The sequence below is a fragment of the Panthera tigris genome, chromosome C1, assembly GCF_018350195.1.
Source record: "Panthera tigris isolate Pti1 chromosome C1, P.tigris_Pti1_mat1.1, whole genome shotgun sequence".
Taxonomy (NCBI): Eukaryota; Metazoa; Chordata; class Mammalia; order Carnivora; family Felidae; genus Panthera; species Panthera tigris.
Genome location: NC_056667.1, coordinates 62,917,922 through 62,943,853, shown reverse-complemented (window position 1 = coordinate 62,943,853; position 25,932 = coordinate 62,917,922). Strand labels below are relative to the sequence as shown.

General features: G+C 40.3%; 1 protein-coding gene across 1 annotated transcript; it reads left to right on the top strand.

The window, feature by feature from the left end:
* Positions 1 to 2,677: 2,677 nt before the first annotated feature.
* Positions 2,678 to 3,995, top strand: LOC102969552 (RAD51-associated protein 1-like). The gene has a single exon (XM_042996547.1). It carries the CDS (start codon positions 2,721 to 2,723, stop codon positions 3,723 to 3,725), a length of 1,005 nt encoding a protein of 334 aa, XP_042852481.1. The 5' UTR covers positions 2,678 to 2,720; the 3' UTR covers positions 3,726 to 3,995.
* Positions 3,996 to 25,932: the final 21,937 nt, after the last annotated feature.

Here is a 25,932-nt window from a genome sequence, read left to right as displayed (position 1 = left end):
TACACCTGCTACAAAGGATGGCTGGTTTCCATGCAAGTCTTTTTAACCCATACAGAGTAAGCAACAGGCTAAGATCCTGTAAATCGATCTTATTCTCTGTAAACATTGCCTTATTCTGCCCAGCTGACAAATAGTCATAAGACAAAATTAGGAAAAAATAGATTTTAAAACCTTTCTCTGGAACTCAGGTAATTGAGTGAAACACAGGGATGAAGGGTAGGGACAACTAGATTGACATTTTTGGTGCGAATGTTCTGAAGGAGGGGCACCTGGGTGGCTCAGTGAGTTAAGTATCTGACTCTTGGTTTCAGATCAGGTCATGATCTCACAGTTTCATGGGTTTGAGCCCCCCACGTCAGGCTCTGCACTGGTAGCTCAGAGCCTGCTTGGGACTTTCTCTCTTTCCCTCTCTCTCTGCCCCTCCCCCACTTGCACTGTCTCTCTTTCAAAATAAATAAACTTTAAAAATATGTTCTGAAGGAACTCAAGGCTGTTAATTATGATGGCCAATGGCCCTTTTGTTCGAGGCCACTAGATATGTCTGAGTATTCTTCCAAGTTTATGTTGGTACCCACTGTTTTTCACAGAGGCTAAGCAGCAGTGAAAAAAACTGTTTGAACCCATTCCACAGCTGTGGCAAGGACTAGACATGCCTGGGGCTGGGACAGAGGTGGTGAAGGGAAACGCAAACTCCCTCAGAGGGAATCTCTCTTTTGGGAAGAAGTCTGGCTTGGCATGCCATGAAGGAGTAGGGCAGGAGGATCTGAATGCAGCATGCCCCCTGGCAAGCCCACTATTTAGTCGGGGAGACTGTTGGTACATGAGCTATTTCATGAAACCCTGTAACATTCTTGCACAATGTTTTGTGAGATCCCAACACACACATCTCTCTCTCTCTCTCACTTACACACACACACACACACACACACACACACACACACACAGAGAAATTATGTCAGAACAGAAAGTGCCTCCCTCTTGCCACACTTAAAGACTAAGTATAACTAGAGCCAGAATGAAAAACCTGTCTGCCCTCCATGTCAACACTGGTACAACTGACATAGAGATAGTTGCTTACAAAAGTATTGCAGTAACCTGGAAGGAACTCGGTCAGCAAGGCCAGCAGCATGTAGCTGCCAACAGCAATAGTGGTCCTGGTTCTATGTAAGACTTTGGGACTCGTCTATATGCCACAGGACTTTGCATCATGGAGGCTAAGCATGCAACCAACAAGATTTGGGGATTACTATTAATAGAAGCTTATTTATATACGCAGACTGCTAAGGCTTGGGCTCCTTTGAGCAACACACCTACATCTGGAGCAATTACAGCTTTCTTTATCTTGAGGTCTGTGAATCAGGAGCTTCTCTTATTAAGGTCCAATTAAGGCCATTTTTAGCTCAAAAATGGAAGATCACAATATTCCTCAAAGCAAAAGTTCTTTCTCATTCTGTATAGCTTTTTTTTTAATCATTCTGTATAGATTCTTGCTTTCTATCTTAATTTCACAGTCCTGCCCAGTCTTTCTCAAGTTATTTCTATCTTGCTTTTGTTGATTCTTATACAAACAAGAATGCTGGCTCAGCTGGATGGAGTCATTCTTCAGATGCCCACATCCTGGCCTCTCACAGACCTCTTGGCTTTATCCCTCAACAGGGCACTGTGGCTGCTGAACCAGGCTTCTTGTCTTCACTCTGAGAATGAGGATCCTAAATGGCTCAAAACATAACTAACTTGGTACCCTTATCCTAATCCTCCAAATATCCAGCCACAGGCCACCAAAACCTAGGCAGGATGGAGAAACCAAAGGAAAGAGGGAGTTCCCTCTCCCCAAAAAAAAGGGTGAAGGGAGGCTAAGCTGCACTTAGGATGGGGTGAGAAATTTAGTGTCTGCTCGTCCAACTCCTTGAAGATTTAAAGAGCTGCATTTTCCATTGAAGGAATAAAAACAGAAAGAGGGAGCCATGGGATGGCAGGAAACCCTGAATTCCAGCAAGCAAACAAAAACTAGCCAGTCTGTCAGCCAAAGGTACAGGAAGCAAGGAAAGGAGAAATGGAAGAAAAGGGTTTTCCCTACACAACATTGAGAAAGGTTAGAGACGGTGAACACTGGCAGGAAGAGAAAGCAGGTAGGGTAATGAGGGGAAAGGAAGAGGGAAAAGGAGCAGAGAGGAAGGAGGGGAGAAAGTACTGTTACCAGCGTGACCATTGTCATACAAGGGGCATTCAGAAATCTAATACAAAGGATAAGACTATCCATAACAACTTTGTCAAAGAATCCAGAGGGCAGACCCACTCCTTCCTTATCTAGTAATCTCTGTAGCAATTGCAGACTTGGGTAGAAAGCAGAACAATTCAATGTCATGAATTTCACAGATTCCCACCTAATATATGAATTCAAACTTCTGTGCTTGTGTAAGGCACGGGTTGTGCAGAAGGAGAAATAGGACAGCAAGTATCCCATAGATTTTTATTATCCCATGGGATATATCTACTAAAAACTGGCTGATCTGATCCATTATCCCACTTGTAGATGGTCTAGAATGGTTACATTGTCACATATATTACCTGATTTTAAAGTTAAATGTTCTCTGTTAACACTACTTACATAAATAACAAATTGCTTTGGCCATTAAAACCTAGCAAATTAGGGGAATTGAAACAGCCACTGCTGCCAACAAGAACTTGAAAGCTGCAAACTTTCAGCCTTGGAGGGGGCCATGGTGTGGCCTGTGAGGCATAAGAAATCGGTCAATTACTCACAGTTTGAGGACTCTGACAGTGATGATGACTTTATTTCTGCAACTGCACCTTTAAATAAAAAACCCAGAACAACACCAAAGGAGTTAAAACTAGAAACAAGGAAACCTAAACTGAAGAATCTCCAGAAAGAAGATATCCCATTGCAAGAGAAAACCCCTAAAAAAAGGATGGCTTTAGATGACAAGCTCTACCAGCGAGACTTAGAAGTCGCACTTGCTTTATCAGTGAAGGAACTTCCAACAGTCACCACTGATGCGGAAGAGGCTCAAGATAAAAGCATTGAAAAGTGTGACAGTCGTGAAAGTGAAACAATGAGTAAGGCCCCTCATATCTCCAATTGCAGTGTAGCCAGCGATTATTTAGATTTGGATAAGATTACTGAGGAAGATGATTTTCCTGGTGTTCAAGGGAAAAGAAAAGCAGCATCAAAGGCTATGGTACAACAGAGGAAGATTCTTCTGGAAGGCAGTGATGGTGATAGTGCTAATGACTCTGAACCAGACTTTGCAACTGGTGAAGAGTCCGAGGATGACTCTGATTTTAGTGAGAGTGAAGATAATGATGAAGACTTCACTGTGAGAAAAAATAAAGTGAAAGAAATTAAAAAGAAAGAAGTGAAGGTCAAATCCCCAGTTGAAAAGAAGGAGAAGAAACCTAAATCCAAATGTAATACTTTGGTGACTTCAGGAGACTCTGCTCCAGCTTCTGTGAAATCAGAACTTCAGCCTTCACCAAAAAAGGTTTCTGGTTCTTCGGAGGTCACTAGGAAACCATTACAAATACGCAGTCCTTTGGTTGAAAACAAAAAACCTAAGTGGGTCCCACCAGCGATGTCCGGAAGCAGCAGCATCAGGAGCCCACTGGCAGGCGTGTCTGTTAAGTCTCCAAATCAGAGTCTCCGCCTGGGTTTGTCCAGATTAGCACGAGTTAAACCTTTGCATCCAAATGCCGCTAGTAGCTGAGTGTGATAGTAAACACATGTTTGATTAAGAGAATCACAGTTTTACAAGTGTGTTTATATTTGATTTGTGTTTATATTTAAGGAAGGTATCATAAGATAAAGGAATCCTTTAATGTCCTATAAATTGCCTCTACCCATTCCATGATGATATTCTCTGAAGCTATTCAAGATTTCAATAAGGGGTTTGTTTATCAGAATTATCTTGTAATGCCCTTTCCTTCTGGAGAATGTGTTCTATTTTTCCTGTGTATAATAAGTCATTGTCATTCAGTGGTTGTCACTTTGACATGGAGAAAGTCCATGTTGCATGCTATTCTTTTCTAGAAACATGATGCTCCTTTCTAGCTTTGTCTAATTTATGGCACCTTAATTGTAACTATTCAGAGTTTAAAAGGAAACATTCCCACTTTTTCCAGGAGACATTTCTGAAATCTTACTTAAGCTACATTGTCAGTTTAATTGCAAAAATGTTTCATATTTTAGTCAAATACTAAGAATTTAGAATTCATTTACCCATTAAAATGGTTGCTATAATGACCTATGTCTCCTACTCAGAAGTAGATGTTTATTGTATAGCAAATAGAATTTCATGACATTTTATGAAGTTCTCATCAAAGCCTTTAATAAAAGTGAAAAAGTTTTGAAAAAAAAAACAAAAAAAACCTAGCAAATTAGTATTCTGGATTGGGATAGAACAGAATACTATGTAGAACAAACATGACTGTTTTCAGTCAAACAAGTTTTGTTTATCAGCGGTATGATTCCCTTGTGGCATCAGAAGGAACCCCTGACCTCCACAGGTATCTTTCCAGTCCTCCTCCCCCTTGTTCTAGGTTCCTAGAACCCATCCTTTGACTCATCTCTTGAACTCTCAGACCCTTCTTGTTCAGCAGTTGCCTCACTGTCCCATTTCTAACCATAGGTCTTCACTGCTTACCTTCACTGGGGCGTTCCCCTGCTACACGCTTTTTACAGCCATTTTTCTTCAGCAGCTGTTGCTTGGCTTCCTCCCTGGTGTGCAGAGCACCTACAGGCTTCCAGGACAAGGGCTGCATTCTAGACTAGCTGATCAATAAAAGTCATACCAAATTAATTGTAACATCTTTGTTGTCCCCAAGACTAATTTTGGCCATTTTTCTTCATGCCTTTTAGGAATCCCAAGAGACCTCCTGAAATTACACAAATCAACTGTCACACTCATACTCATAGGGTACAGTAGGTAACATAAATAATTGAAATAAATGGATAGGGAGGAACCAGGACTGAGGCAAACTAGAGAGCACATGCCCCATCTCATGAAGGAAGGTACAGCCAAAACTCAGCATGAACCAATTGTTATGTGGTAACAAACTAGGGCCCACTCATTGCAGATCCTTTGACTTTTTAAGAAATCTCCCTTTTATGTTGGTAATTAATTCAATGTTGAATATCTATATACTGTATGAACCAATACGATGAGAGACAAAGAAACACAACCATAATCCCAGTTTGTGACATGTGACATGTTGGTTAATGATAGAAATGTCAATAGGGCATTCACCTGTGACTCTGTGATGGACAGCAGCAGTCAGACAATCACCATGGGCCACATCAGGACTCTCCAACTTCCATCATATTCTGATGAGGAGCACAGAGAAATTAATGCCAGATGGAAGCTACACAATATTATTTGCTTCCCTCCTCCTGGTTAGGTTAAAAAAAAAAAAAAAAAGGAAAGAGAGATCAATGATATATTTTAGGGGCACGTCAATCAGGATGTATAACCATGAACTGAATTCTGGCTCCAAAGTAACAGGCAGCCATAGAGAAACTAAATTCATATCTCTGAACACCGGGAAGTTTTGTGAGTCTCAAAACCATTTGAAGGAGGGAGTGTTCAAAGTAAACACACTGCGAGCTGGAGCCTAGCCTCTGACTTTCTAACAGTTAAGGTACTCAAAGAGTGAGACTTACACAAATGTGATGGGAAGAATTATGCTTTACGTTTTTTTTTTAAGTTTATTTACTTATTTTGAAAGAGAGAAAGCACATGCATGCGCAAGCAGGGGACGGGCAGAGAGAGGGAGAATCCCAAGCAGGCTTCATGCTGTCAGCACGATGCAGGGCTGGAACTCACGAACTGTGAGATCATGACCAGAGCCAAAGACAAGAGTTGGACACTTAACCAACTGAGTCACCCAGGCACCCCAAATTATGCTTCACTTTTTATATGCACCAGTGACCATGTGCCTTTCTCAAATGATTCCTACCAGCTTTGCACCCTCCAAACCTGCCTTTATGACCTTAATTCACCATCTCCCAAGCAGTGTGCTTAGGCTCAGGTTATATGAATATGCTTGCCAAAACTCTAATCCTCTAAGCCTTGGGCTGTCAGGTAGGCATATGGCAACTGGAGTGTCTGAGCCTGTCTCCTCTGACCACAAGCAATCCAATCTGTTTATCCTAATGCAATGTAAAATATTATTATTTTTGACATGCCACAATGAAGAAAAGATTAGAAAGCACAGCTAATGCCTCTGTCTGCAGGGTTCTTTATGGATGGGTTTGTCTTGGAGGTGACCTTCACCTCTGTCATGGATATACTGCTCAGATCGCCTCTCCAGGACTGAGGCATTTGTTTCTGTAACCACTGGGGGTGTTGGCAGCTGAAGCTCTTGGCTGAGTCCCTCATTGGGGTTCACACTCTGCTGAAGAGAGGCACCTAACTCAAGGTCACTGCCCTCCTCAAGGACAGCCTGCAAGCTGACTATTCAATGACTAGGGATGGGAATTAAGTCCTGGTCCCTCTCTCCAATTCTAATCAAGTTTAAAGAGCCACCCCCCAGCCACAGAGCTCCTATAAATTTAACTGAGGCCTCTGTTTCAATGCATCACTGTTTTATTTCCCTTTCTGTCCAATCCTGCCCTCTTCTCTTCCTATAGCTGTTGATCCCAGGAGCACACCGAACAATCTCCCTGCTTGCAAATCTCCATCTCTCAGTCAGCCCCCAGAACCCGCCTGTGACAACCTCTGACTCAATCTCTCTTTCACATAAAAGTCATCCCCTCTGGAAACATGTAGGAGCATAACTAAGCATAACCTTGCCATCTCAGATGAATCTCATTTCAACGTCCATTTCCCACATAGGTCATGAGGTCTGTCTGTTTTCACTCTACTGGACTTCCTCGGTGAGGTTTAGAAAACAAGTTTTATACAGTGGGGAAAAGAAGTAAATCCACAGGAAGTAAAACTTCCCATCCTAACACCCTCCCTCCATGTCAGGCCAACCACAAGCATAGAGGCTGCTGTCCAGGGGTACAGCACTGGATTGTCCATGCTATTAACCTTACTTAGATAATAATTACAAGAATAATAACAATTACTGTCACCAACCACATACTTGCTATGTCATAAGCTCCACACTAAAAGTTTTTAAATAAAATATCTTTAATTTTTCCAACAAACCCAATGAAGAAAGTATTATTAACCTATATTAAACCAATAAAGTGAGGAGAATCAAATTGTCTGAGGCCATACCATTCTGGAGTCGGGATTAAATGCAGGATCATTCTCCCTTCATAGCCTAATCACGTTCTTCTGCACCAACTCTCCCTGTCCTTTATTCTTCCCAATGCCCAGATGTTCACAGTTCATAGCTCACTTTGGAGGGAAGGCTCTATGAGGGCTGGGATTTTTGTTCTCCATGTGCCTTACTGTCTACAATGGTGGCTGGTGTGTGTGACAGATGTCCAACTAGTTCTTTGTTTGTTTGCTTGTTTAAATTAATGAATACGTGAGATCCAGGGCTCAATCCTGCTAGAGTGGACTCGAGTATCATAGAACGCTGAGGAATATGTATGTCTGATTTCATTTGTTTCTGAGCCAGTGGCTGCTGCTGGTTCAGTGTGTCCAAAATTGGAAAAGAAGCCCCTTTCTTGAGGCAGTTTTATCCACCTATCAGAAATCTGTCTAACAAATGGATTTGTTAGAATAAGACACTTGCATGCCATCTGCTCAAAGACACTAACTGCACAGATCTATGATACCTATGCTGTGGACACTGTCGTCTTTTATACGGCACTTTGTGCACCAGACAACCTGCACAGCCATGTGTGGCCGCTCTGTCTAGGACTGGCCAGTCCTAGTTTATGCTTTTGTCTAACAAGGTACTGGAGGAGGATTTGTCTTATTTTCTGACAGCTGGACTCTCACTCTCATGTGTTTTTAATCCCTCTCTCAGCTACCTTTTGTCAACTTTGAGATAATGGCCAAAGTCTCAGAAAGTTTGCTGGATGATGGTCTTGGCATCACCCGGGCTCCCCACTCTGTAAGGTTCCTGCTTTCAGAGAGCTCTCTTATCACTCTTTGATGGAGAGCTATTTTCAAGAGCCATACAATTTCCTGACATTCTTCTTTGCTTGTTCAAGACAGATTCTCTTGAGAGAGCACAATATCTAAAGTACTTTAAAAACACTGAGAATGCCATCGCCTCCCTTCTGAATCAGGCTTTCTTTCTCATCAGTAATCTTCCCCTCCGACCTGCTTTTTACAGTCTGTTTTACTCCCTTTGTCCCAGACAGATGAAACAACTGGCCTGGAAAAGGTCAAATTCAGCATGCCAAAATAATATATATTTCTACATTTCCAATGAAAAGAAAGGTGAATTGAAAGATAACATTAACCAATCTGTCACTGAGGTTCTTAAGGAAGAGATTCCAGGATTGTGAAATTGTGAATGGTCTTTGATCAGGGATGCTCAGATGCCAACATATAAACCAACTGGATATTTTATTTTATATACAGTTCTTTAAAAACAAAGGCCAGGAGAAAAAGCAAAACAAAAGGGATATAACAGGCCATCCTGCTGTTAAAACATGTAACAAAGCCAAGGCAAATCTGACAGGAACCAAAAATCTAGGTGGCCTAATTCCAAAGATACTAAAGTGAACATGATTTGGGTGTATAAATAGGTCACAGTAAATAAACACCAACTTTTTTTGATGATCGGTTCAGCCCACTTGCCATGGCAACCAAACTAAATCTTAATATCCCAAGCAGATTTAAGTTGTTCCTACATTTGAAAACCCATTGCATTTTGTTTGTTCTTCTATTGGAATATTTAATACATTATACGGAATTTTCAGCTCACTCATCTATCTTTTCCCCTGTTGGATTGGTACTCCTTGTGGCAAGAACAACATCTTACACATTTTTATATTATCGGTGATGAGTATAATGCCTGGTACATCATCAGTGACCATGATGTTTTGTGGGTGTCAATTAGATGTTTCTACGGACTGAATGTTTGTATCCCCTCAAAATCCATATGTTGAAGACTTAATCCCCAGTGTGATGGTATTTGGAGGTGGGGTCTTAGAGAAATAATTAGGTTTAGAAGAGACCATGAGAATGGAACCCCCATGATGGAATTAGGGCCTTAATAAGAGAAAAAGAGAGTAGATCCCTCTTTCTCCACCACACAGGAAGAAGGCAGCCATCTGCAAACCAGGAAGCGGGCCCTCACCAGAACCATTCATGTTGGCAGCCTGATCTCAGACTTCCAGCCTCCAGAACTGTGAGAAATAAATGTCTGTGGTATTTTTGCTATAGCAGCCCAAGCTAAACAGATGTTTTCCCATTGGTGCAGTGGAATCAGGCACCACTCTTTATTATGAAACTTTGTGTACAATGACTCAAGCAATGAAATGCAGGGTTCTAGTGGGAGTTTGTGACCCTCACCAAATTGGGCATGAAGCAAATGAACAGATTTTCCCTAACCACTAAACCAGAAAGATGTTTAGTGATGTTACACAGCAAGTGCCATGTGCTACATAAATGGAGGCTCTCAGAAAGAAACGTTGCCTACCAGAGGACTTCTAATATCCTATATCATTCCACCATATTCAAGGATAATCCAGCAGAGGGTTTACAGCCCTCCACCACAGAGAATATCTACTGTGTAAAAAGAGTGCAGTTTCTAGCACATTCCAGCACATTGTGATCAGCAATCATCAAGCTAACATTTGAGAGCTCTTATTACCTGCTAGGCACTTTGCTAGGGACTTGACAAATATGCATCCTTGGAACCACCCAGGGAAGGAGGCATTCTTATAATCTCCATTTTATAGATAAGAAAATTGAGGTTTCTTAAATGGGTTAGTAATTTACCTAAGATCTCATAGAAAGTAAGAAGCAAAGCCAGTCTTGAACCCTGGCTGCTGGGTCTGTCTGCTGGAACCCTGTACTTTGAACAAGTATATCAATAAAAATGAGGTGTGGTAAACAATACCAAAGCTTACTAATGTATTTGGGTTCTTCTCTCCTTCTGAACATGTGGGTGGATTACATGGCCTTACCCATTTAAGTTAGTCTTGATCTACCATACCATACTTCATGGTAGAAGCATTTAAGATCAAGTGTGCAATTCTCTACCACTCCTGCCATAGCAAAGCTTGAAGCCCCACATTGAGATGGCAGCACTATCCAGTACCCACTTCAGATATGAGACCAAGGATGATAACAGAGAAGGAAGAACATCCTAGTGGGGTATGTCAAGGGCTGTGGAGATCAATGGACTTTCCTGGGGATCAGAATGGGGCTCAGTCTAGGAATACTCCTCATCACCATATGCCAGTGAGTTTTCAGAATTTCTCCAAACCAGTTATTGACATGAGTCTCTCATTCTTCCTCTTACAGAATGTGAATGGTTATTGAAGTTATCCTGTCCCTATTCTACTGGAAAGACACAAGGGGTAAGGGCAGATGACTTGTCTTTTTAGTTCACAGAGTTCCAAGGGGACTTGGGATTCTATCTTTTGCAGGGTATTATGATCTAAATGTTTGTGCCCCCTGCCCCCCAGAGATCATATGCTGAAATCCTAACTCTCAAGGCAATGGTATTAGAAAGTTGGGTCTTTGGGAGGTGATTAGATCATGGGGGCAGAATCCCCATGAATGGGATTAGTGTCCTTATAAAAGAGACTCAAGAAAGCTCCTTTTCTTACCATGTGAGAACACAGCAAAAAGATGCCACCTGTGAACCAGGAAATGGGCTCTCACCAGAAACGCCCCCTGTTGACACCTCTATCGTGGGCTTTCCAACCTCCAGAACTATGAGAAATAAATTTCTGTTGCTTATGCACTACTCCACCCCTGATATTTTATCACAGCAGTCCAAACAGACTAAGACACAGGAGGCAGGACCATAGTACATGTAGGGAAAAAAAGTGAACCAGATAATGGTAGGCATTATAAGTGCTTGCCCAATATTTCTCTTCTTCTCTTCTTTTAAGAATACTAGAGGATTGTACTTCTCTGTCTCTTGAAGTTGGACATAGCCAATAATTTGCTTTGCCAGTGGGACAGGAGCAAAAATGATGTGTCACTCCCAGGCAGATGCATTTAAGTTCCAGTACATGACCATCCATGCTTATTTCCCCTGTCAGAGCAAACTTTGAAGACTTGGTTGAAATAGCAATGTTGGGGTGCCTGGGTGGTGCAATTGGTTGAGCATCTGACTCTTGATTTTGGCTCAGGTCATGATCTCATGGTTCGTGAGATCGAGCCCTATGTTGGGCTCTGCGCTGACAGCATGGAGCCTGCTTGCAATTCTCTCTCTCCCTCTCTCTCTGCCCTTCCCCCACTCACAAGTGTACATGTACTCTCTCTCTCTCAAAATAAAGAAATAAGCTATATATATAAAAAGAAATAGCAACGTTATAAGATGACAAGGCTTTCATGAACCTGGGCCCCTGGATGACCATTGATGAACACTGTTTCCTGCCAACACAATGTAGATGGGTATTATTAGAAAAGAGAGAGAGAGAGAGAGAGAGAGAGAGAGAGAGAGAAAACACTTTGTTATTTTAAACACAGAGAGTTTGAAGGTTGTTTGTTACCACAGCATAACCTAGCCTATTCTGATAGTAGCCTAATTAGCATTATGAGAGCCCTGACATTAGAGGTTAGTATCCCAGCTCAGACTGGACTGTGTGGGAGAAGAGCAGTGGGGGACACCTAAAAGAAAGCCTAAAATGAAAGCCTCAACTCTTCATTAGCACACTGATCAGTACCTGCTACTTAGTGAAGAAGAGGTGAAATAGAGTAGAGCTTATTTTAAATGCACATATAGTAAAAGATACACAGTCTAGGGAGTCACTCATTTGCCAAAGCACAACAAAACAAAACAAAAACCTTAATTTATCTTCAAAAAGAACTGCATTAAAGATCCCTTTAGAGGCCCCAGAGAGGACAATTCTCTACCATAGTCAAGGTAAGAAACCCCTGGAACAGCATTATGAACACAATATATCAGATTGACTAGAGTACTTTTTAAATTCCAAATCCCTAGGCCCTACCACTGAAACTCACTGCTTTAGCCAGTTCTGTTTCAAGGAGCCTTATTTCTGTTGAGTATGCCATATAATATGCTCTGACTTTTCCTAGAGTTATATGACTCCAATGCAGTAATCCCACAATCCCTTTAGGTCAGTAAATGTTTAAGACCATTCACAATTCCTTTGGAGTTAATGACCAAACTAATACCAAAACTGTATTATAATCATCCGGCCTTTCAGTAGGAACTCTTTTGGACTTGGAATAAGGAAGAACCCATTTCAATTACCAGTGAAATTATATTTGAAATATTCTTTGGTACTACTGTCAAGAATACTAAGCACCAAACATATTCTTAATTTTCACCATTATTCTGGGTGTTAGGTATACAAAGAGGATGGTCTCATCTCTAAAGGAATTCTACAGACACTTAAACAAATATAACTGATTCTCATTATTTGTCATTATTATGTTCTATAAAGTCACCACAAACACTGACTTAGGAGGAATACTGAGCCACTGCTCCTATATGGGGAAATATGGGGTTAAGTCCCTGCAAGCATCTGGTTACATTTTTGTCATGTGATAAATATATAACTGTGTTTTATGTGTGTTTCTGTTTGAAGACAACTTAATATATATTGCTGGCTAATTAACACTGAATTCACGGCCAACAGCACTGTGACTCACGTTTCAATATGCAACACGTGTTTTTCTCTGTAAGGCACATCACAGTCTTCTTGCACTTAGAACACCACACAGCACTTCAGTGCTATGCTTGGCAGGGGGGCATTTTAAACAACAAAACCACCAACAAAAAGCACAAAAATGTGAAAGACATGTCATAAAACACACCACCAAAAGGACACTTGTTTACACTATGAGAGGTGAAACAAGAAGGCAGAGCAGTGCTTGGGTGACCTCAGTTGGGAACATTCATGATGAGCGGCTAAAATTTTTTGCTTATGTGAATGTATCCACAAGTGACAGTGAAAGGTCTACAAGTATTGATTTGCAGATTACAGACACATTTTAGCAAACAGGAAAATTGATAAATATGGAATTGTGAATAAATGAGGAAAGACTGTCTCTACACCCATAACATGCAAATGCTGGAATGGGAAGTGCAGAAAGGTACAATGGAAATGCAAAGGAAGAAAAGAATTTGGCCGGTGGGGATGGAGGGAGGCAGAAAAGCCTTCAGAGAGGAAGTAATGTTTAGCAAAGACTTGTAATGTCAAAAGGAAATTGACCCATAGGTAAACACGAAGAGAGTGTCCCAGGAAGAGGAACTGGGCTAGCCAGCAATAATCCTGAAAGGCCATGTGTTCCGTGCTAAGGAGGTTAAATTTTATCCTCTGTCAAGAGCAGCAAATGATAGTTAATTGAGTAGACTCTCCCCATTTGCATTTCCCTTCTATTTGCCACCTTGCTACCCCACCACCAACTACCAGGAGAGTGTAAATGATTATCTTCAGAATAGCAATCGTTTGCCCTATTTCTTTTGTAATTTCTCCTACTTAAATTTCATTTCTAAGCATGGCTTGCCTGAAAGCTTTACATTATGATTTATTCACTGAGTAATTTCACATTTAGGAGACAATGTTTTGGCAATGTTTTGATTAGATGAGGATCCAAGACACAGAACATGACATGAATCAATATCTGTCTAATCCTCAGATAACTACAACTCAATCAAATAAAACCAGTCAGAGTGGCTATGATGTCTACTGCATAGCAGTAGCATGTTTTTAACTAAGGAGGGGAAAATACCATCAAGTAGCGAATTTCTGGGGGTGCCTGGATGGCTTTGTCAGTTAAGCGTCCAACTTCGGTTCAGGTCATGATCTCACAGTTCTGTTCCTGAGTTCAAGCCCCACGTTAGGCTTTGTGCTGACAGCTCAGAGCCTGGAGCCTGTTTCAGATTCTGTGTCTCCCTCCCTCTCTCTCTGCCCTTCTCCCACTTGCACTCTGTCTCTCTCTCAAAAATAAACAAACATTTAAAAAAATTTTAAAAGAGTAAATTTCTGTGTATCTGGAGAGGGTAAATCAATTCAAAGACTGAACAATTTAACTGGCCTGCCAACTGAGTGGAATTTGCATAACTGGGGCCCTGAAGTTGTTACCCTCATTGTGTTTAAGTACCTGGGGTCCTTTTGTTGCTTTGCTAGCCTTAGAGAGTGCTCAGGCAGGTCTGTCTTTCATTCACCAAATGGAATTGCCACAGTTTCCCAGGTGACCAGATGTGGCCACCGGGCAGCAGTTCAGGCCACTGTCATCCATCATCTCTTTCATCACTATAATACCTTAACTGTCTTTCCTCATACTAGCCTTATTTTCTCTCCCATCCATTCCCAACACTCCTGCCAGAGTGACCTTTCTGAAGTGGTAAAAACAGCACACTGCTTCCCAGCTTAGAAATCTTCAAAGACTGTCCTTAGCATAGTTTGAAGACCCAGCTTGCTCAGGTTTCCCTTAACTCTCCAACACTCAGTGTTTCAGCTAATGCCTAAATAGGCCACTATTTAATATTCACTTTCCAAACCATGATTTGTCCTGACTCAGGACCTTTGTACATGCTGTTCCCTCAGTTAAGAACATTGTTCCCCATTCCCCACCATAAATTCCTACTTATTTATTCTGTCTCATCTTAGACATCACCTCTTTCAGGAAGCTTTCCCTGACCACCCCATTATACCCCATCATTTCCAGCATTTTTCCTAACAGAAGCATTTCAAGAGCCAACACAGTGTTCATAAATATCTGTTGAATGTTTGAGTAAACGAATAGTGAGTGAATCCATATGGACCTCTTCCTCTGAAGACAAGAAAGGATTTAGAGTGTAAAAAAAATGGCCATGAATTCCATTTCCACTAGTTACTGGTCTGTGATCATGGGCAAGTCACTTATTCTTTCTGACACCCAATTCTTATCTTTAAAATAGAAAAGACAATAACACCTACTTCACAGAATTGAAATGACAGTTGATTAAAACATGTATAAATAGGCACTATGAACTATAATTTGTTAAAAACGTGTTAGTTATTACATATGTAGAAAATATACATTGTTATTATTTGGAGGGTTAATTTTTTTAACCAATGATTTCATTTAAAAAGAGAGTTTAATTTGGTGCTGTGGGTGCTATTTTATTTTATAAATGAAAATCATTGTACCATGACTCAATTAGGATATTAGGACTCTCATGAAATGCAGTAGGAAAATGTTTTAAAAAGGAAAGAAAAGAAAAGGTTAAATGGAAGTTGTAATTCCAAGCTTCCAGCATTCACTGAAAACAAACAAACAAAAAACAAAGAAACACACTATGCAAAGATTTAAAAAAAAACCTCTATCCAGCATAAAAGAAATATGCTCCATGATAACTTTATCTGCTGACACTAAACAATAACTTATAGCCAACCCATTTCCTGTGTGGTCAAGTGGAAAACTGGACATTGCACATGATCTTGGGGCATACAGACAATGGGCATTCTACTCTTCAGCTTATTCAACCACATAGAACTCTCAGCTCTCTTTTCCACAGACCCTGCACAGAAAGCTTTGTGGGCAATAGCTCAGCTTCACTAAATGACCAGGGGAGCTAATGGACAGTCATGCTTATCTGAAAACTGACACATGGTATTTCTCACTGTTGGTTTTCATACCATTTCCAAATCTACTTCTTTTTCAATTTCTAGAGTAGCAATCATTTAAAGTTTGTGGAACTGGCTATTTTATTAGCATGTGACCTACTGATGAACTCCAATATGGAACAACCAAGTTGTTCCAATAAAATAAGGGCCTTATTCAAACCAATTCCTGCCCCCAGACCTCAACTGTATATGAAAGTCACGTTAGCAGCTGGATTTTTCAGCTGCTATTTTTACTAAATTGCAAAGTCTGACAGTCTAGAAAATATTTCCCTAATTGTTTCCTTTGAGCTCCGATAACAGATTGGACAGGCCCTTAGCTCCTCTCCTGTTTATCTTTACATATTCATTCTGGTTCATCTTTGCTTGTCTATTTGTCCCTGTACTCTCAGAGGAGAAACTGTCCTTCTTTCTCAGAAGCTTACACTTTCCTATGAGCTTTGTGCTATTTCATCTTTCTCTCTACTAGCAGGAAAAAGACAGTCAATAAACTTATTGATGAATTGATCATGATCCATTAATACGTCCCTCTGTGGCATCTTCAATACCTACATTGGTCCATATTTGATACCTTGAAATATGCCCAAGTTTGCCTACCTTAAAACAAACAAAAAGTGCCACTCAGCCAATTAATTTCAACAAATACTTACTTAGTACCTTGTTCAAAGAACTATGATGGTGCCACGTGGAACACAAAATAAGATAGTCTCTTTCCCGGTGCAGCCACTCTGGAAAACAGTATGGAGGTTCCTCAAAAAACTAAAAATAGAACTACCCTATGACCCAGCAATTGCACTACTAGGCATTTATTCATGGGATACAGGTGTGCTGTTTCGAAGGGGCACATGCACCCCAATGTTTATAGCAGCACTATCAATAATAGCCAAAGTAAGGAAAGAGCCCAAATGCCATCGATGGGTGAATGGATACAGAAGATGTGGTATATAGATACAATGGAGTATTACTCGGCAATCAAAAAGAATGAAATCTTGCCATTTGCAACTATGTGGATGGAACTGGAGGGTATTATGCTAAGTGAAGTTAGTCAGAGAAAGACAAAAATCATATGACTTCACTCATATGAAGACTTTAAGAGACAAAACAGACGAACATAAGGGAAGGGAAACAAAAATAATATAAAAACAGGGAGGGGGACAAAACAGAAGAGACTCATAAATATGGAGAACAATCTGAGGGTTACAGAAGGGGTTGTGGGAGGAGGGATGGGCTAAATGGGTAAGGGGCACTAAGGAATCTACTCCTGAAATCATTGTTGCACTATATGCTAACTAATTTGGATGTAAATTTAAAAAAATAAAAAATTAACTTAAAAAAAATAGCCTCTTTCCAAGGACCTTCCAGTCTGGCCCAGGAGATTAGACACATAAACAATAAGATGCTGGCTTGAAGAGCCCTGCTCCTCTGTAGACCTGTGCAAGTTGTTCATTCCCTCCAAATCTCAGTTTCCTTGTCTTTAAAACAGAAGCAATGATGGTACAAATCTCAGGAGATGATTGTAGAACTGAATGCATTAATGAACGTAAAGCATCTGGTACAGTGTGGTTCAAGGTAAATGTCACATAAGTGTTTTTAAAAATAATAAATTGAATACATAATACATGGCGGAAAGTCTTGTATCCTCTAACTACCAAATGACTTGCCAGATTAAAGAGATGTTCTATGATCTTTTTATAAAATATACTAAGTACCATGGAGAGCAAATTAAGGGTTTTTAAAGCAGGAGTCTGACATTTATATTAATTTATACTAAAACTAAAAATAAAAACTAACGAGCTGAGTAATGAGTATCTTATTGTTTTTCAGAAAGCATTAAAAAAGTCTATCTATCCATCTGTCTGTCTAACCATCCATCCATCTACCCATCCATCTATATGTATATATCTATCTATCTCTACTTTTACTATTTTTTTTTAGGTTTGGGTATCAAAGTTAAGCAGTTCTCAAAATGAATTGGGACTATAAAATGAATTTGGGTACTTTCTATCCTTTTCTATGACTGGAATAGTTTTAAAAAACTGGAAGTATTTGTTCTTTAAAAGTTAGACAAAATTCAGCTGAGAAGCTTTCTGATTCCATTGTCTTTTTAAACAGTTGGTCTTTAGTCATATTTCCAATGTCTGTTATAGACATTGGTCTATTCAAATTTTCCAGTTCTTCATATGCCAACTTTAATCATTTGTACTTTACTAGAAAAACATCTATTTCCACTAGGTTTTCAAATTCACGGTAGTCTCCCGTTATCTGCAGAGGATATGTTCTAAGACCTCCAGTGGACACCTGAAGGTGCAGATAGTACCAAACTCTATATATAGAATTTTTTTTATACACACATACCTACAAGTTTCATTTATAAATTAGGCACATTAAGAGAGTAACAATAATAATAAAATAGAACAATTATAACAATATACTATAATAAAAGTTATACGATGTGGTTTCTTTCTCTTTCTCTTCAAAATATCTTATTGTAGTGTACTCACCCTTCTTGTGATGATGTGAGAGGCTGAAATGCCTACATGATGAGATGAAGTGAGACACTTGATGCAGGAATCTTGACAATGCATTAGGCTACCACTGACCTTCTGATGACAGAAGGAGGATCATTTGCTTCCAGACAATGGCTGGCCAGGTGTAACTGAAACTGCAGAAGATGAAGTCACAGATAAGGAGGGACTACTGTATTGCCAAAAAGCTACACGTAGTGTTCTCTCTATTGTATCTATAAGACTCCTTTATAGCTATAGTTAAGCCTCCTTTTTCCTAAACACTCTCTTTCATCTTCTCTTATGTTGAAGTCTCTGGGTTCCTTTGCTTGCTTTGTGTCCTTTCTCATGCATTTTCTTTAGTGGGGCGTAGTCACAGATATGCACTTCCAGACTATAGTCAGGGCTTCCTTCAGCTCTCTCATGTCTGTTTCTTTTGCTTTAGCTGGAATTCCTATAATTCTCATATTAGGTTTTTCATGAATCTTTCCCCAAAGTCTGTTCTCTTATCCATCATGATTTCCATCTCTGTGAAAATTTGCTCTGTGTCTTGATAAATTTAATCTTTCAGACCAATATACAGCTCCTGACTGGGGCAATACTCTTCTTCATCTACTGACTGTTTTCATTTATAAGCCATGTTTTTGTTCCAGACAGTCTGTTTTGTGCTCTCCTTGCATATCTTTGAGTGTTCTTTTCATTGTTTTATTCCCGTTATCCTTTATCTTCTCCAACAGCTATATTTCAATAGCAGTTCTTTCCAAGAGTCATACTCAGTCCTTTTCTCTCTTCCTTGGCGCCTGATGTGCCTTCTTTTCTTTTCCCTTCTTATTAGGGCTCAGATGCAGCTGCTATGGCACCTTACATGGCCAAAGGTCTGAAAGTAGAAGAAGGCACATTGGTCTCTGCTCTTTTGGGTATATAGCAGGCAGGCTGTGAGGCTCCATTCATCATCTTTGTACCCAATTTCCTCCCACTTACTCATTCTCTGGAATAGAGGGGATTCAGCTCGTCTTTTTAGCTACTCCTCAACTTCTCCAGATCCAGGGAAACTATGGAACCTGGTATCGATTTTCCCCTGGGACTGACCAGAGGGAAGATATTCCTGCACCAATTGTCTCCAAAAGTACATGCCCTTCAGAGCCTTCTGGAAAGCCCCCAACTACTTGGTTCGGAAATAGAGACTAAAGTTGAGAATAAAGAGTATGAGTAAGGTCATATTAAAACCACCATCTACCCAGAATCCCCTCAGTGTGTGTGAGTACATGTTTTATGTTTTACGTTTGTGGGGGTGTGTGGTAAAATGGGTGAATGTGTTTTACCTAACATTTATTGCATACTTACTAGGTATTCTGGGTTGAATAATGTTCTCCCAAAATTCAAGTCTACCTGGAACCTGTGAACGTAACTTTATTTGGAAATATAGTCTTCACAGATGTAATCAGTTAAATTAAGATGAGGTCATACTGGACTAAGGTGAACCCTAAGTCCAATTGCTGGTATCTTTATCAGAAGGCTGTGTGAAGACACACAGAGACACACAAGGAGAACAACATGGAATATGGCAGAGACAGAGATTGAAATGACGTGTCCACAAGCCAAGCCACACCAAGGATTGCCAGCAACCATCAGATGACAAGAGGCAATGAACAATTCTTCCCTAAAGCCTTCAGAGGGAGCACAGCCCTGCTGACACATTAATTTCTGACTTCTAGCTTCCAGAACTGTGATAGAATAAATCTCTGTTGTTTTAAGCCAGGCAGTTTGTGCTGTTTTGTTAAAGCAGCCCTAGGAAACATAAAACATTTCACGTACAATGTGAAGAACTTTACGGTCTTGTTTAATTCTCATATCAGTCCCATGAGGTAGTGCTATTATTCTTCTTCCCATTGTATAGACTAGGAAACAGAGGCATCAAGAATTTAAGCCTCTTTCCCACGATCAAACCATTAGTAAGTGGTGAAGCCTGGACTCAACCTAAGCAGGCTGGTTCTTAATCACTGTTCTCTATAATCTCTCATTGCCTTAGGAGTTTAAACACCCTTCACATGGTTGTTACTACAGGCAAACATGTGCCCAACACAGCTTGTTTTATGGTTGAGAGGATCTGGCTCACTAGTGTGAGAGAATTTGCAGTGAGCATCTTTCCACAGCAGGAGGAAGGAAGCTGGATGCGTGTGATCAGGGAAGTGACTCAGCAGCCCCTTCCTTCAGTGTGAGACAATGGGAGGAAGAGCTACCAAAATCTAATGGTGCTCATGGTCTGACTATTGCTCTTTGCTGGAAACATTCCTTCCGATGTGTGTGTTCATTAGTCCTACTACACTCAAATGTTTCTCTTTTTTCCCCCTGTGATATAGTATTACTTGGCAAAGTCAGAGACACTAAATCATGTGGCAACTGTTTGGCACAACTCTTTAGATAATGCAGTTTCTCAGGGCTACCCAGGTGACAACAATGCACTCTAGCAGATAGGTACCTCCTTTCTGCTCCCATAATGCCCTGTGTCTGTTGTGCTACTGTATCTTCCTAACTGTGTGTTCCTTTTCTGTTTATCTGTGTCCCTCAGAAGAAGATAAGTTCCTTGGGAGTCAGGATGATGTTTACTTATGAATCTATCACTAGCATGGCTACTGGTTGTATATTACCTTGTACCTTTTCATAGTTGCTTCTTTAGAGGATGGTTTATTTCCTCAGTTAAACTTTAATACCTTCAATGGAGAATTTTGATTAAGCTGGGCTCATTTGAAGTAAGGGGCCTGGGTTGCCCGAGAGGGGAGAAGAAGGCATTCTGAATGGAGACAACAGCACTGACACACTGTACAGAGACAGAATGAGGAGAGCACTGGTAGGAATCAGGTAAGGGAGATTAGCACTGCGATGAGCGTAGCTGGAATTAGGGCCCACATTAGAGACAAGGTAAGAAAACAGCAAGGCTGCGCATAATGTCTAGGAAAGCAGAGAGAGCCTGTTCTCTATATGTTGTGATTTCAGCAACTCCAGAGAGGTCCCTCTGATTGTAGTAAATGCCCCCTCAATCTCATTGATGCCTATAATTAAAGCTTTTTAAGTTATAAAGCTGGTTAAATTCTAAAGGGGATTGGTAAAAAGAGCACAATAATTCTTATAAGTCATTGTATCTTAATGGCTGTGAGTTTATCACATCCTCTGCTGAGAACACAAAATGTGGAGATGAAAGAACACAAGGTTTTTGGATGAAGGATGGGAGGTTTCGTGGCAGAAGAAAAAGAAGGAAAAAAATATAACGCATTTCACAGTTTTGCCTGGGTTTTGCCCTAGAAATGAGACGAGGAGTCTGGGGGACAAAGTCGTTAAAAACCATTTATTCCCTAGAAGGGTAATATTTATTTACATTTTGGAAAATTTGGTTTATTACTTCCTTAGAGCTCCCTTTACCAACATTCCCCACACCCTAGGAAAAGAAAGAGGCAAATTCCCCAGTGCCTGAGTCATTGAAAGTGAGTATTTTATTTTTATCCCATAGAATAAAGAAAGGAAGTATGTTCAAGTGATTTCTACTCTTTCCCAGCTGCTTTTGATCTTACATTAGATTTTCCAGAAGGCCTTTTAAAAAAGGCACATCAAGGACAAACAAGTTCAAATCTGATTATTATTTCTTTTGACAATACTTATTAAAAACTGGAAAGACAGAGATGCTGTCAATTTCTCATTTTGGTTGACCTTGCCATTTTCTAACAGCATCAGCAGGAATAAAGTATATCTCTGCCAAAGGTAATATCATTTTTGCAAGAGGCTATGTTGGAGAAATTAACTATCTAGTGATTTACAATTTTTTATCTTTATATCACAAAACCAAAGAAAAGAATAGAGAATAATATTTGGTCAAATATATCTTCATTTAAAGTACATTCTGGCATTCTCACTACTTAGTATTCTGAGGACCAAGGTTTGTTTGTAATAATAATTCTTTTAATAATAGAGGCCCCTTGGTGACTCAGTCAGTTGAGTATCTACCTCTTGATTTCAGCTCAGATCATGATTCCAGGTTCGTGGGATTGAGCCCCACGTTGGCCTTGATGCTAATGTGGAGCCTACTTAAGATTCTCTCTCTCTCTCTCTCTCTCTCTCTCCCTCTCTCTCTCTCTCTCTCTCTCTTTCTCTCTTCCCCTCTGCTTTCTCTCTCTCTAAGATAAATAATACTAATGCTAATACTAATAATGTTAGTCATATATGATGAATTTATATGCCAAGCACAGTGATATGTGCTTTTGTATTCCTTTTTTTAAAAAGTTTAATTCTCATAAAACAATCAAGGTCTGTCTAAATTCTAAGTCCTGTTCTCTTTTTTAAGAACCATGCTTTGGGTAGTCAGACCTGGGTTAGAACAGAGTCTATACCATTTATCCATTGTACATGACAAGGAAGTTACATCACCTCTCTCTTTTGCCTCATCTAAAAAGCAGGATGGTCATGGAACCTACTACAAAGGTGTGATGATTAGTTTTATATGCCAACTTGACTGGGCCACAGATGCTCAGATATTTGGTGAAACATTATTGTGGGTATGTCTATGAGGTTGTTTTTAGATGAGATTAACATTTTAATCAGTAAACTGAGTAAAGCAGATTGCCCTCCCTAACGTGAATGGGCTTTGTCCAACCAGTTGAAAGCCCAAATAGAATAAAAAAGTTGACCCTCTCCTAAGTGAGAAAGAATTCCTTCTGCCTCCCTCCCTGCCTTTGAATTGGGACATCAGCTTCTTTCTTGCCTTCAGATTCACACTGAAACATCAGATCTCCTGGGTCTTCAGTTTGCCATCTCTGCAGATACTGGGACTTGCCTGCCTCCATACTCATGTGAGTTAATCCCTTATGATGCACCTCTTTATATATATATATATATATATATATATATATATATATATATATATATATATAATCTTATTGGTTCTGCTTCTCTGAAGAACCCTAATACAAGAGGGTAGTGAGATCTAAATGAGGCAATGAAATATTTCCTAGGTACAGCGCCTAGCACATAGTACCACAAACCACTATGCAACTGCCTCTCGTGTAATATTTGTAATACATAAGTTGGTTTAAATGCTTTATGAAGAGGAAATATTCCAGGATTGTTCTCCTGGACTCAAAACACAGAATGAATATGATAGCATTGATCATCTTTGCTTATCATTCATTTCATGTGCCTTTGTTGGTTAAATTATTTATTTTAAAGAAACTATAGATTGGCTCATTTTAAGATCTATCTTGGGTTAGTTATGAAATCAATGCTATCAAAGTTGGCTTATTACAGTGTCAGAAATTTAGCAGCCAACTATCTCTTTTTTTTTTCTTGACTTTGCTCATAGCTCCTTTATCTTTTAAAGCTGAATTTTTCTGAAAGAAAGAGAGTCTTTGAGACAAACAGCAGTTCAATAAATAAGCTATTCAATCAATACAGTGATACTAACCTATATCATAAGAGTGACAGGATAATTACTGTCTATAAAATATTACTGTGAAAGGTATGCAATCAGAGCATACAGACAGAACATGATGTAAGTGGTTTTAAATGACCTGCTCCCAAAATGAATCTTGCAAGAAAAAAAAAAAAAGAAGAGTAGACAGAGGGGTCCTCGCAAGAGCAATGAACAAATTGGATATGGTAAGTTTCCTTCAGAACCTCAATTCAGTTCATTATGTATTCCACACTTATTTTGTGCCAGGCACTGTGCTTGGCACTAGGCATATAAAGGCGAGTGAGACATGCCCTCTGCCCTCAAGGAGACCTCCATCTAGGTTCCATTCAATGTGGAGTCCAGAGCTTAATGAAGATACGAGGAAGAAGTAGTCCATTCATCCTGGAATATAAGGATAACACAGGCAACAACAATGGTCATGCTGATGGAGAGAAAAGGAGAAGAGGAAGGAAGAGAGGTCTTAGAAAAAAGCAAAGCACTGAAAAGACGCCAGTGCATAAAAATAGCATGATGTGTGGGGAGCCTGAGTGGCTCAGTTGGTTAAGTATCCAACTCTTGGTTTTGGCTCAGGTCATGATCTCATGGTTTTGTGAGCCCAAGCCCTTTGTCAGGCTCTGCACTGTCAGTGTGAAGTCTGCTTGGGATTCTCTGTCTCCCTCTCTCTCTGCCCCTCCCCCACTCATGCTGTCTCTGTCTCTCAAAATAAATAAATAAAATTAAAAAAAATACCAGTATGTGTGGGAAGCAAACAGATGCTTCTTATGATTCAAAGAGGAGACTGTTGCAGGACCAGTACAGATGTGGTAGATAGTGCTAAGATTATGGAAGGTCTTCAGTGTCATTCACAGGAATTTAGATGGGTCATAGAAATCATTCATATTAAGGCAACAGGATGATGCTGGTGTAAAATGCTCTGATAACACCTCATTGCTAAGAACGAAATACACCTCTTTTACCTTTCAAGTTCATTAACCTGTTGGTGCTAGACTACCCAGCATATGATTTGCTATATTGAGGTCTTCTAGCAGAAACTGTTGGATAATTGTCCTTCCTTTTTCATCTGTATAAAGAAATCTAAAAATGGGAGAGGGGGAAAAAGAGAGTTGGGGAAGGAATTATAGTTACATAGTTGGTCTTTTCTCCATTTTACCATTTTCCCAATGGTGAAGCAGGGTGTTGAAACAGTGATGTTCCATCTGCCTCTCTCTTTCATCCTGGGAAAAGCTGAAAGTCCCAGAAGAGCCAGCAATCAGGGTGATGATCACTCTAGGTCATGGGGAAACGGCCTGTTTTCTGCCTGGAGTTTCTGAGAGCTGGCTCATAACAGAGCTGATGCAAAGCTTGCAGGGTACTCTGCAGCTCCAAAAAGGAGAAACAGAAGGTTTCCAGGCTCCTTGGTGCTGAGGATTTGGAGATGGGTTAAGAGAAATATCATTCTGACTAGGACAGCCACCCACCTAGTCAGAAACCACACACATGATGGGGCATTTGGTACACTTTCTTGAAGTGAGGCTGAAGTGAGATGGGAGCATCTTCCTCTGGGGATTCCCCTGGCCTGAAGCTACATCAGGGAAACACAGCTGAGAGTGTATATCACCTATACTAAGACCAACTGGATGACGGGGAGACTGCTTCCTACTGCACCCAGGTGGAGATATCTGCAGATATGAGCATCTCTCATGTCACCAGCATCTGAGGGAGAAGCAAAATTAGCCAAAGGAAAGGAGTTCACCTCCTTATCTTTAAGGTATAGGCAATCACCTTAGTGTACTCCTCTCTCTCCCCACTCCAACCCTATTTATGCCATGAGGGGCATAAGCACATGAGATGGGGAGGAAAAAGATGGAGGAGGAGGAGGCCACATGTGTGACATTGTGTGTCATTCACTGACCCTACTCAGAAGGCAAAGATAGAAAATTTACCGGACATGAGACTGAGATCTTAATAGCAAGATTAGGATTCCAATCGCTGAATTGGAACTGAGATACAATTAATTGACAATTCTGTTTTCTTTCCCTTTTCTCATCTAGAGATGTGGGTTTCTGAATTGCAACCAGGTGTCATGATTAATATGGAAATAGGTATGTGGAAATGGAATGCTGCAAATTACAGACCCTAAAGTGTAGGATTGGCTCGATTAAGGAGGGGTGTGGGCAGCAGGGCTCCCCCTTGACTCTAGCTGGGAAGTTGATATTCCCTGTGATGCAGCAGGACAGCTGCTGTTTATACTTGCCAGTTAACCTGTGACCTATTGTATCTTAGGATCTCAAATATGCCACCTG